At 46.7% G+C, this 12,859-nt stretch overlaps 1 protein-coding gene and 1 long non-coding RNA gene across 3 annotated transcripts in view; one reads left to right on the top strand and one right to left on the bottom strand.

The window, feature by feature from the left end:
- The window catches only part of LOC132243317 (uncharacterized), a 90,008-nt gene that overhangs the window by 36,995 nt on the left and 40,154 nt on the right, over positions 1-12,859 (bottom strand). The window lies entirely within an intron of this gene.
- CD200R1 (CD200 receptor 1) overlaps positions 1-12,859 on the top strand; it is a 31,494-nt gene that overhangs the window by 12,172 nt on the left and 6,463 nt on the right. Inside the window, exons 2-4 of the mRNA XM_019476464.2 lie at positions 5,320-5,628; positions 7,363-7,617; positions 10,288-10,393. Of these exons, the coding sequence (XP_019332009.1) occupies positions 5,320-5,628; positions 7,363-7,617; positions 10,288-10,393 (670 nt within the window). The remainder of the gene's footprint in view (positions 1-5,319; positions 5,629-7,362; positions 7,618-10,287; positions 10,394-12,859) is intronic.

Below are 12,859 nucleotides of genomic sequence, written 5' to 3'. Positions count from 1 at the left end.
TCTCAATACCTGCAGTTTCTAAAGAGGTTCCAAGGTTGTGAAGTCACCCCAGAAGAAGAGATAATAGTTCTGTTGTGGGCTAGAACTTGAGTAAATGGATAGCACCACAGTGAAATTGAATGTGTTTGAAAAGGGAGAGTAGCAGTATCATATTCTAGATCTCCCCTTGCCCCCACCCACCCAATTCTTGTGGCCTTACAATCATATTTTCCTGTTTCTGAAATGTTTCCCTCTCCTTTTGCTATGTGAATTGCTCCCAGAAACAGGAGAAATGACTAAGCAGCAGGCTATGGGGGGGAAAACAACTCAACTCAAAGTACTGTCAAATGCACAAAATAAACAGCCGGAAAAAAAAGAGAAAAATATTCCTCTCCATCTCTTTCAGTTACTGTAATTTTAGTGTGCGAGGGAGCTGACAAAGCTTCAAGACTGGTATGTGACTTCTAAACTGACTAGATCTTTTTGAAACAGAAAAAATAAAAGCAGAAAAAATGGCCCAACTTCAAAAAGAGATGATAGACTGAGGAGTGAGCCCCACAAGCCTATATTAGGTAGGGCTAGTCCTCAAGAACTGTTGAGCACACCTTAACAACGTGGGTTGGCATTTTTAATGACTGTTGCATGGATTGAACAGGAAAGGGGCAACACTGAAAAATGACATTGAGTTATTCAAGTTAGTCTAAAAAATACTGGAGGAGCTGCACAGGTACAGAGACCAGGGTTAGGCTAGAAGGAAAATAAGGCAGCGGTGCTCTCCATCCACAAGGTAAACTCTGCTCAGCACGGTGAACCGTGACCAAGTTACATTTGTGAGATTGGTCAAACTAGGATGGTTCAGCTCTCTCAGATGCAGAGGTCACTCTGAGTTCCATTCCCCCTTGGCAGGCTTCAATATGCCGATGGGCTCTGCTGGGCAAGTGACTGAGGGAAAGAGTGGAGATACGCCACAAACGCCATGTGGATGGGGCAAAAGAAAGTGATGGCACTCCCTGCAAACAAACAGACCAGTGACCCTCCCTCTCCTTTCTTTCATGAGGGAAGAAATCCTTAACAATACTGGTGCTTAAGTTATCGTCCCTGAGCTCTCACCTCACTTTCCCCACTGGGACGGCTCCCCCTCTGAGACCTGTTATTTCAGACCTTCTGTGGACAGTCCTGCACTAGGCACCAAGAGGGAGATCAACCCCAGTCTGGCATCTTGTGCATTTAAAATGCTCTGATTATACTGGGGTATAGGTTGTAGCCATGTTGGTTGAAGATCACAGACAGACAAGCTTCTTTGGGTAAGTCTGGTATCTTTTATTAAACCAACTAAATAGCTGGAAATGTTTTTCTTAGCACGCTTTTGGGTTTTAAAACCCTTCATCAGGCTGAGGAAGCACCTGCAGTTGGTATGTGTGGTCTTCCTGAATGGAATGAACAGTAAGGAGGCCAGAGGCTGATATGCATGCAAGAAAGCCATTCAGTGAAAATGTAACTCCTCAGTTTACATTTTCACTGACTCCTCAATTTACATTTTCACTGTTTGGCTTTCTTGCATGCATACCAGCCTCTGGCCTCTTTACCATTCATTCCATCCAGGAAGAGCGCACACACCAACTGCAGGTGCTTCCTCAGCCTGATGAAGGGTTTTAAAACCCAAAAGCGTGCTAAGAAAAAAAATTCCAACTATGTAGTTGGTCTAATAAAAGATATCAGATTTACCTAAAGAACCTTGCTTGATTAGACTGGGGAATCTTACCATCTGGACACACTATTCCAGAAATAAATATTTTTTTCTGTTTAATTTATGTCACTTTGGAAGGGGGTTATGCTACACCAGAAACAGACATCTCACTCAGGAATCAAAGAGCAATGGCAGACCTTAGTTTAATTGCATCATGGCAATTGAATATTTTTGTTGCATAATGGAAACTTTAGGCAGTGTGCACGGCTTCCTGTGGAAAGGGCAGTCTGTCCAGCAGGGAAAAAAGCAGCCCACTAGCTTGTGCTGGTACCACTGGCCAGCTGGAGGAGCTCCCCAAGCTCCGTGCTGGTCAGCAGAATTCTACCCTGTACCAGTTCACCTGCATAAAAAAACAGAAGTAATAGACTGGCCATGGGCCCAGGATAGCTGTGAAGGCAATGAGCAGAGCCCTGGTTTGCCTGCAGTGATGAAGAGGGAGAGTGGATGCCCAGTCCCCCTCTGCAGGTGGCTGCAGGCTGTGTTTGGCAGCCTTAGACTATGTTCAACACAAATGAGCTGTTCCATACTGGAGGTAGGTGAGGTAGGGGAAGAAGCAGTGCATCTTAGGATGCTGGAGGACCCAGCAAATACCTGTCACACAATGTGACATGCCATACATTCAAATTAACGAGCGATACAAACCAGCCACAAATATTTTCCACATTTAGCAAGTAACATGGTTGTAGCTGGTTTGACATTTTTTATCTCATGATAAGTTCTGTGCAAGTGGAGCATGTAATAGTTTATTGTATGATTAACTGGTTAATCATGCAACAAATGTAATGTTTGCCAGGAGCCAGAATGTGCCCATATGGACTTTACATCAGTATAACTCCAATTCTATAATTTTGGCTATATCATTTCACTGGGATAGCTCTCTCAGTTTATAGCATTAAGGTTTTCTTTGCAACTTTAACAAAAACAGAATTCCTTTTTTTTCTTTTAATGAAAACTGACGTTCAGTAGCATGAAGCCCAAGTTTTAGAGAAGTGGCTGCATGAGAGACTGGCCATTTCTGAACCCTGTCCCAGACAGAAAGATACAAATATTTAAGGAATCATAAAATCATAGAAAATTATGGTTGGAAGGGACCTCAGGAAGTCACGTAGTCCAACCACCTGCTCAAAGCAGGACCATCCCCAGCTATATCATCTCAGCCAAGGCTTTGTCTAGCTGGGTCTTAAAAACCTGCAAGGATGGAGATTCCACCATCTCCCTGGATAACCTAATGCTTCCAATGCTTTTTTACCCTCCTGGTGAGAAAGTTTTTCCTCATATCTAATCTAAAGTTACCTTCCTGCAACCTGAGATCATTGCTCCTTATCCTGTTATCTGCCACCAGTGAGAACAGAGTAGCTCCATCCTCTTTGTAACAACCTTTCTGGTAGTTGAAGGCTACTATTAAATTCCCTCTCTTTTCCAGACTAAATAAGCCCAGTTCCCTCAGGAGCAGAATTTCTTCTGCTTCATGGCATACAAGAGTTGCTAACAGCCTGGTGGGATCCTTCAGTCCCCTTCTTTAGAGCTGTTTTAATGACCTTGCAGCAGAAAGTGACCTTAGCAAATAGCAGGGATCTGGCCCAGTGATGGGCCTAAGCCAAAACCAGCACAGATCTGAGCACTCCCAAAGCAGAAGGAAATTCAAGAGTGCCAAACAGGAAAGAGATGCATTATAGTTATTTTTGTTTCAAGAACATCATCCATCCTGAAGGTTCCTATGCAATTCACAGACTTCTTATGCAAAAAAATCTCTCCACACAGCATAGATGTGCAAGCACCTTTTGGTAAAATTACCAACTCTCTAACTGCAGCCCATAACGCTATAGAAGAACTTGGGACAGGAAGGGAAGAATTGGAATTGGAGTCTGGCCAACATTGCCACTCCTACAGTATGTGTCTTCTCTGTTTGATGCCTCTCATCTGCTCTGCCTTCTCAAAAACAATTCTCCCCAGGCAATAAACTCTTCATTCAAATAGGATCAAGGGGAATTCTGAGTCATGCTACAGCTTTCCTGTAAAGCTAAAAAATGACTTGATGAGCATGACTCAGGAGATTTTAAGCTGACTGAGCTTGTGCCTGACTCACCTAAAGTGACTGGTGCCTGACTCATTCCTGACTCTTCGTGACAGTAGCTGATGGAATGGTATAGCAGAAAGCATAACTTCTCTTCTCCCCTTTTTGATTTCCACTTATGAAGAAAGCCGCACGTTACACTGGGGAAACTGTCCTCTGTCACAGGAGAACAGCTCAGGAGAGGAGGGTCCAACAACTCAGAAAGCTGATGCTACATGTATGTGTTGAGATACTGTGCACTATTAATGTACCCAATATTGCTATTGCCATGTCATGTTCTGCCCTCTGGTCAAATTCACCCACTCACTGCATAGATTTGCTTAGACATTTTTAGATGAGGCCAGTGGAATGGATGACATTGACTGACATTCTCGACTCTGGTAAGTGAAGGAAAGCAGCTCTGTGTCCTACATTTTTACAGGACTAAAGCTAAGAAACCATCTTGAAGCATTCTTCCTCTCTCATTTCCTTGCTGATGACATCATCAGAATCCAAAATAGTCACTCCAATTTTTATACTGTCTTTGGCTAGAGAAAATGTACAGAACTAAACAAACCCTTCCATTTCTACAGCAGTATTTGTATAGCCAGAAATGTAGCAGCTTAAGAAAAAGGGCAAAAATTTCTGACACTGGAAATGCAGGTGCTGGTGGGTACAGACATTCTGAAAACAAAAGATAAAATACAGGCAGCCCTCGGACTTCCGACACAATTGGTTCCTGAAAACCACATCTTAAGCTGAAATGTTGTAACTCGAAACTAATTTTCCCATAGGAAACAATGTTATAAATGGGGCACTTGGAGGGGTTGGACATATTTAAGTTGGTGGGCTCCAATGATCTTCACCCAAGGGTACTAAAGGAATTGGCTGTTGTCATAGTGAAACCACTGGCGCAACTGTTTGAGGAATTCTGTCTACACTTGGGCTTCTACCAGCATAACTACAACAAAAATAAACCATATAATGCCATATTCATGCTGGTAATATTATGAACTGTTGACCAGGGTGTGTACCACCCACAAGCCTCTCTGATACTGCTGAGCTTCCAGCTATTAAGCCTAAACTCCTGCTGTGGACGGCACAGTAGCAGCAAATAGCTAGAAACGGCTGCAGTCTAGAACAGCACATGGCTAAGGCTGTGCTCTCCTCAGCACCATTTTTCATCACAATTGCTGCCAAAGCCAGAAGAAAATAAAAAGTTATGCCAGGAGCTCCTCCAGCACAGCTGTGCCCTGAGGGTCAGCCAGGCTCCACTTCCCACTAGGGTTCACCTTCTGAAACTTGGAACTGTAGCTGCAGTAGGGAGAAGATTGTATGGAGCAGGGGATAATCCTACAGACTGGGGGCACAGACACATTAAATTAGCAGTCTGTGATGGAAGCTATGAATATAAGGAATGGCTCTGAAGAAATAAGGTCTGAATAAAATAGTGCAGTGCATTACACATCATTGTTCTAAGGCTTGGAATGACTTCCTAGGTGACTTCTCAAGTATCTTCCTCTCCCTGTGCCTTCTCCAGAAAACATCAGCAGGTCTGCCGGTAGCTGGGTTCTGCTGACCTGTCCTAGCCCTTCATGGGAGAGTCTAGTAACAGTAACTTGGAAGATACGACCACAGAAGGGAGCTGACTGCAGCCTGGCCTACAGGGAAGATACACACACGGTGGTCAGAACAACCTGCAGTGAGAGACTGGACTGGAAGCCTGAACCAGAGCAGAATTTTACCCTTCAGCTTTCATCAGTGGAACTCACTGACGAGGGCTTTTACATCTGTGAAATCGTAAGCAGTGATGGGAACTTCGACCGATGCTACCATCTGACTGTGTTAGGTAGGAAACACCTTGTATTATTCTTCAGTGAGCTAAATGATCAGACCCAGGCCAGACACACCGAGCTCCTCTCCCCATTTGAGGATGAGATCACAAGCTAGGAGATTCCTGTACAGAAAGAATATCAGGCTGGGATAATCCCAGTTACAATTTGATCTCTAATTCCTGTGATTACCCCCTCTCCTTTCCTTCTCTCCAGCTCCCTTTCCCTTCTGTTGCCCCTTGCCCTCTGAAACCTCACTCTTTGGCTGTGTGACTGGAAGGGACAGGCTTGAACAAGTTTTCTATTGGTTGTAAAGACCCATCCCTGTCCATTTGTTAGAGGGGACTTCTGGCCAACTAAGGAAAGGTGCCAGAGCAACAATCTTAGTAACCAACATCCTCCATTCACAGCAGGCATGACTTTACAGGTAGCAATTAGATTGCTAGATCCATAAAGGAAGAGACAATGAAGTGAAAAATCCACCAAGGGTAGGAGATGTATGTTGTGCTGACCACGCAGTTCTTTTCCTAGATGCCATTTTTTTTAAAGGCACCAGTTCTGGCTGGATGCCCAATTAAACACATTAATTCCTGCAGACAGCAGTAGTGTAACTCGGAGCATGGGTGAGGCAATCAGGGCAGTAGCCCTAGCTTCCCACTTGTGAGGAACATAAATAGCAGTCACTGCAATTGCTAGCTGGCTGTGCCACTGCTGCCCCATATACTGCCACAGTCCTGGGTGCCTCTGCCTTGCTATGCCTCTAAATTTCAGAGTAAATGTTGAAATCATAAACAGATTAGTCTTTTCCCTCTGTAGACCTGAGGTCACTACCAGGAGTTGCACATTAAATGAGCCTGGTGATCTCTTCTTGCTGAGTAGATATCTGCCTCACAGAATTGATGCGTAATTTTGGGATAGGAAGCCATTTTTTGCCAGGAAAAGCCCAGAACTGGAAGAGCAGGAAGTGTTACTGGACAGAGCTTCTCTGGAAGAACTGTCTGAATGGGTGAAAACTTTTATAGCATTAGCTAACACTATATTGAATCACAATCAACCGCCCGCTTTCAAGAGTGCTATAATTTACCAAATTTATCTCACTTAAAAACTTATGATGATGAATTCAGACAGTCCCACACTCCTAAGACATCCCTTAGTTTACACAGACTTCTAAACAACAAACAGCTGCACCTAACGCTGTGTAAAAGTTTTCATCCATAGATCTCAAATTACTTCAGGAAGACAGTATTATTACTTGCGTGATACAAAGTGAGGAACTGGGCACAAAGAGGAGGTGATTTGATCAAGCTTATGCAACACGTCAGTGGCAGAGCCAGACACAAAAACCATGTCTCACTGCCCTAAAGGAAGGAGACTCGGACCTAGATAATGGACAGATGAGCTTATGGTCCTGTCCATTCAGCTTCTGGGGTGGAACTGGATACTTGGTCAATCAAAGCAATTTAAGGAAAAGGCCCTCAGGAGCACCTTGGCTGACTAGTTCTTAGCCTTTCTCTTGTTGGTGTTCACATGTTGGCCTCAACAGCCTCTAGTCCTGGTGTGGATGAAGGTTCTTTTGGTTGTTTTGTTCCAGCTTGATACCAGAGGGCATGTGGTGAAAAGATCCTTGATTGCCAGTTCTACCTTCACTCCCATCCCCATTAATTTGTAAGGTGCTTGGGTAGAAGTGAGGAAGGCACCATCTTAACACAGCAAACCCATTTCAAATCTTTTCCCTTTTTCCTGCCTTGCAGTCCCTCCCAAGGTCACCGTGAATTGTGACGGAAGTGGCAATGTGGTGTGCAAAGCAGCTGCAGGGAAACCAGCTGCACAAATCTCGTGGGTCCCAGAAGTCTGTCACAGCACTAAGGATGAATCTCACCCCGATGGGACAGTGACTGTTCTCAGCACACACATAGCTAACGCCACTGCAGACAGTCAAGTAACCTGCTCTGTCTCTCATCCAACGGGAAACCAGAGCCTGTCCATAGGCTGCCACTCAGGTAATGGTGAGTACCACTTTTATTCTGTTCAGGCTGCACTCATAATGAATAAACCCACATGCATCTCTGACCAGGGAAGCAACAGTGATACTGCTCAAACTGCAGCAGGGACCTTGAGGCTGAACTGACAATTTCAATGAGCCACATAAACTGTCTGGAAAGGGACATCTGTTAAAGCTACAGAAATCCTCTATAAAATGCTAGACTGATATGGTACTTCTTCCTGTCCCCATTGTATAGGGGTGTCCAACCTGAGGGCCAGGGCCAGGCAGGGGATGGTTACTTGGCTATGGAGACTTTCACAGTTCTATCACCAATTACTGTGGCCCATCTAGATAGTGGCCACAAGCCAGTACAGCCTGGTGGCTATAAGGTGATGTGTGAAATGAAGACAAAACCACCTTAATGCCCCACAAGAGACAGTCCCTTTTGGTCAGAGCTATGCTGGGAATGCATGTATGGGACCTAAGTCACAGCTGTCACCTGCTTGGATTTTATAATACTCAGCTGAAGAGGAACAGAATAGAAATTTGTTGGGATACCAGTATACATGCCCTACTGGAGGAACAGTTGAAAAAGCACGAAAGCAGCATCCACTCAAGTGTCCAGCCTTGAGATAATGAGTGAACACCCTCATTTCCTCAGTTGTGAGGAGATAGCAACTGCATTGTGTTTTTGCCTTGAAGAGCTATCTGCCATAGGTTGAATGATGACAGAGGATCCTGGTTTTCTCTGTTTAAAAATCATAAATTTCCTGATTAACATTTCCCCCCACCCCCCTCCCCACGCAAATCTGCATTTTTCTATGATTAAAATGAAACACCGCTATATATATAGGTATCAGTTGAACACAATGTTTTATTGATATATTTACAATTTTAAAGCAATTCGTAAACCTACCAGTTCCTCAATCACTATAATAAAATTCTAAATACCTATACATTTTGGCATTTGGTTTTGGGTTTTTTATCATGAAAAATCAGAGCTCCTCCTGCCCCCTTCACTCACCAAGATGCAGGTCCAGCTGCAACTGTTCCCCCACAGTGCTTTGTGGTGCTGAGCAGCCCTGATATGCTGGTGCCCTGCCCCTGCCATTGCCCCTCAGTCCCAAACCTCAGCCCCCCACCCCACTGATGCCCCTCACTCCCCACCTACAGCCCCCTCAGCCCTGCTGGTGGCCCTCACTGCCAACCCGCAGCCTTCTGGCCCTGCCAGTGCCCCTCACTCCTGACCCCCAGCCCCACCAGCCCTCCTGTTGCCCCTCACTCCCCAAGCACAGCCCCCTGGGCCCTGCTGGTGCCCCTCACTCCCCACCCACAGCCCCCTGCCTCCCCAGTCCTGCCGAAGGGCGCCCTCAGCTGCCAGAGCTATGGTGCCAGGAACCCAGGTCTGCATCCCCCTGCCCCCCCACAGCAGCACCAGAACCTTGGCTGCCACCCATGGGAAGCAGCAGCTACTGCAGTGAAATGGAGTGCAGAGTCCTGCACTCCCTCCCACATGGGTGGCACTGCTAGAGCCTGTGCAGGATAGGGCGGTGGATGTGAGCTGGCAGCTGTGGGCTCGGGGCTACCCACCCTGCTGCTCCCCCTCCAGGGCTTCCATAGCTCAGCGGGTGAGACCCAGTGCAGCAAGGCAGAGCAGGGCAGGGAGGCTCAGTGCTGCCACCAGGAGCCCCGCACCACCATGGTCAGATGCCCTCTGCCCACCCAGGATCAGTGGGGGTGGCACCGCAGGGTTGTATGCCCCGATGCTGCCAGGCAGGCAGGGGATGCTTCACCATGATGGCGCGGGGTTTCTGGTAGTGGCACTGAGCCTCTCTGCCCTGCCCTGCTCTGCCCTGCCACACCAGGTCCTGCCCGCTGGGCCATGGAGGGTCCGAGGGGAGGGTAGCAGGGTGGGGAGCCCCAAGCCCACAACTACCAGCCTGCATCCGCCCTTGCCACACACACAAATCTGGGGGGCACATGCCCCCCATGCCCTCCACAGGATTGCATGCAGCGGCAGGAAGCTAGCCCCCCACTGCCCTCTGGATGAGCCGCCCGTGGCTCTGTCCTGCTCTCATACATTCCAGCCCCAGGCCCCAAGCCCCATGCACCACCCCGGCTGAGCAGCAGCCCCAGCCCCAGCCCCAGCCTCGTCCAACTCCTTGTCCCTATGGGGACCTCAGTCCCCCCCCCAGACTTACCTGCAGGGCCCTGCTGTCATGCTTCCTGGATGCCACGTGCTTGTGTACATATGTGCATGTACATGGAGCCCCCTGCTCCCTCCAGCCCCTTGCAGGCTGGAACTCTGCCAGCCTGCAAGTGCAAATCTGCTGTTTCCCACATTTTTCTCCTTAAAATGAGAAAATCCAGGTTTTACCATGTTTTTCTGTGGTGAACATAAAACCCAGATCCCTGGTGATGAGATATACAGAGCCCTTGACAATGACTGGAACACAGCCTAGCAGTTAAAGGGCGTGATAGGCCACGAGGAGATTTCTAGCTCTGTCAGAGGGTTTACTCATGAGTTTAAACAAGGTCCATAATCTCTTTGTCTCAGTTTTGGCTTTTGCTGAGCATTGATAATATTTTTTTATTATATTATTTTTTAATATTTCAAACAGTTTATGGTCTTCAGATGGACATAGTAGCAGAAATGACCTGAAATACTGACATGCACTCTCTCTCTCTTCAGAAAAAGTTTATATATTGGTTCCCTGTGTTGCTTCCCTTGCTGGTCTCATGATAGGCATCCTGTTTCTTTTGGCTTTCATTTACTGCTATAAGCTGCATCATAGCAGGTATGTATGATATAGTGTTAACAAATTAATTTGCCTAGAACTGAGAGAAAGTTTAAAGTGGTATGTGGGATCATATCAATGCTATGCAAACATCTCTGATGAGGAGCATGTGGCATGGTGCAGCAGAGAAAGGCAAAACAATTCACAGTAAAGCTACATGGTAGTTATGATCCGTTTTTAATTAAATCAAGTACCAGGAGCAGTAGAGCTGCGGCATCATGGAGTTCTACCTAGGCTAATCTGCCCTACTTCTAAGGTATGCTTTATAGCTAGGGGTCTACCCAACTCAAGGAGGCACCAGGCTGATTTCAGGAGCAGATCACATGGCCAGCTGCCATTTTTGAGGACTTATTGTGGCTGGCACCACCCCACATCTCTGATTGGCTATGGGGCCCTGGTGGCCCTGCCCCCCATGACTGATTGGTGGAGGGGGCTCTCTGCTATAGGGCCCCACCCCTCATCACTGATTGGCTGAGAGGGATGTCTGTCAAGGGAGCCAGAATTTTATTTTTAGTAAGCATTTTTTTTCTCACGGATTTCACAGAGATCCTCTGATTTTGCAGTTTGCACAAAATCTGCACAATCACGCCTTGTGTAGGTCCTTATTTGTAGCCAATGCTGAAAAATGTGCTGCTGTAAGTATACTGCTAGTGGTACTTGAACTAGTAAATGCAAAGCTAGTTTGGGTAACTCATTGCTACTGCACAATAGCTTCTAAAAATAACTGCGGGGACAGCTCTGCATAGTACTGTCAGTTAAGCAACTACGCAGTCCACCACTCATGTAGACACAGCCATTATGGCCTACCTGTAGAATTTTACTGCCAAAATGGACAATGAAGAAAGATAAGTTGTTCTTTGAATACTACAGTGTCTGTCAGTCTGCTCCTTGTGGCCACCTTTTGGGGAGGATGGGGATCAATTTATCTAGGTAGTTAGTAGTTGTCTCCCAGCTACAGAGGACTAAGCATGACTCCCCTGGCATATCATAAAGAGAGTAAAACTACAAAATTTTTGTTGCTTTGCTGTTTAAAGAACCCCCCAAGGTGGCGCTGGGCTTCAGATCCACCAGGATGGGATGAAATGACTCAGAGGGAGGCAGTGCTAGTGTAAGACTGCACAAAGCACAGCATAGGAAATTCAGGACAGGGCTCCACGTGTACCAGGAGAGAATACTTCAGTCATCTCCTTTCTCTAACCCACTCCATGCTCCTACTACTTCACTTCATGTCCTCCTCCTTCTTCTGAGGGGGCTTAATTCAGGGAGAGAATATTTGATTCAGAGCATAATACTTACCTTTCCAGAGAGCCTCAACTCCACCACTCTGCTTTCTACTTGTTCTTAGAGCTCCCAAGCCTTGAGCAGAGGGTGCACAACTAGACAGCTATGATACCAGGGGCATTGTTACACATTGCCATTTGAGCTGCTCAAATGTTGATTGGTGCTAGTGCTAGCAATTTTGGAACAGTCACATCTTAAGGCTTAAAACCTTCTCTGACTGTCCCCCACCTTCACAGTTCTGACTTGCCACTACAGGACTGGAGAGCAGGGGCTTGACTAGGAGTTACAGCTGTGAATTGCCACTCAGGACTGGTGAGCCAGGGTAGGCTCTATCCCTCCTCTAGGTGAGGGTGTGCAAGATGGCCTGGGAGGGGGGCAGGAACATGAAGCTGGGAGGTGGAGAGTTAATGGGATGGGAGTGGGTAATGAAATGGGAGGTGAAAAGGAAATGGGGGGGGAGGGGCGGTGAAATGAAGGAATCCAGCCCCTGAAGGATAAAATAAAAATAAGTTAAAAAAAAAAAAAAGAACGGAAAAAGAAATAAAGAGGAAGTAAATGAAAGAGTCTCACGTTTTAATAAATTGAGATTTGGGATTAGGGTGTGGGGGGTGGTGGCTGTACTTTTTGAGGTGTCTAGGAGTGGTGAGGGAAGGTGCTTTTGTGGGGCCCTACTGTTCCTTTCCCAGGTAAGGAAGCCCCAGCTCATGGGGGCCTGATTTGGCCCCCTTCTTTGTTCACCCCCACCCCAGCCTCCTATCCTAGACCCATCCATGTCATGTTACCTGGCTGCTACATGTGCTCTGTAGACTGCTTGCACAGGGTTGAACCCCTGAGGGTGGGAAGGTCAATCTCCAGGGGTGGGAGGGGGAGTTGTCTTGGTTCCAGAACCCCCTCCCCCTCCTCCCCTTCCCTCCCCATTCCTCCCCTTCCCTCTCCTCCCCTCTTTCCTGGCAGTGCAGTTCAGGGATGGAGAATTTGTCCACATAGAACAGGAGGGTGGAGGAGAGGACTCTGCATCCTGAGATGCTGGAAGATTGCAACTTGGGCAGCTCATCTGTGGGGAGGGGCTACACATTAATGGAACACAAGCTAGGTACCTTGGATCAAAGGTAAACCTACCATGGAGTGGTATAACTTTAAGCCACCTAAAGTGTTCCTGAAACTAGTTTCAGGTGTTAATGTTTA

Source organism: Alligator mississippiensis, chromosome 1 (assembly GCF_030867095.1).
Source record: "Alligator mississippiensis isolate rAllMis1 chromosome 1, rAllMis1, whole genome shotgun sequence".
Lineage (NCBI taxonomy): Eukaryota > Metazoa > Chordata > Crocodylia > Alligatoridae > Alligator > Alligator mississippiensis.
The sequence above is the reverse complement of the archived record's forward strand: the minus strand, read 5'-3'. Positions and strand labels throughout refer to the sequence as shown.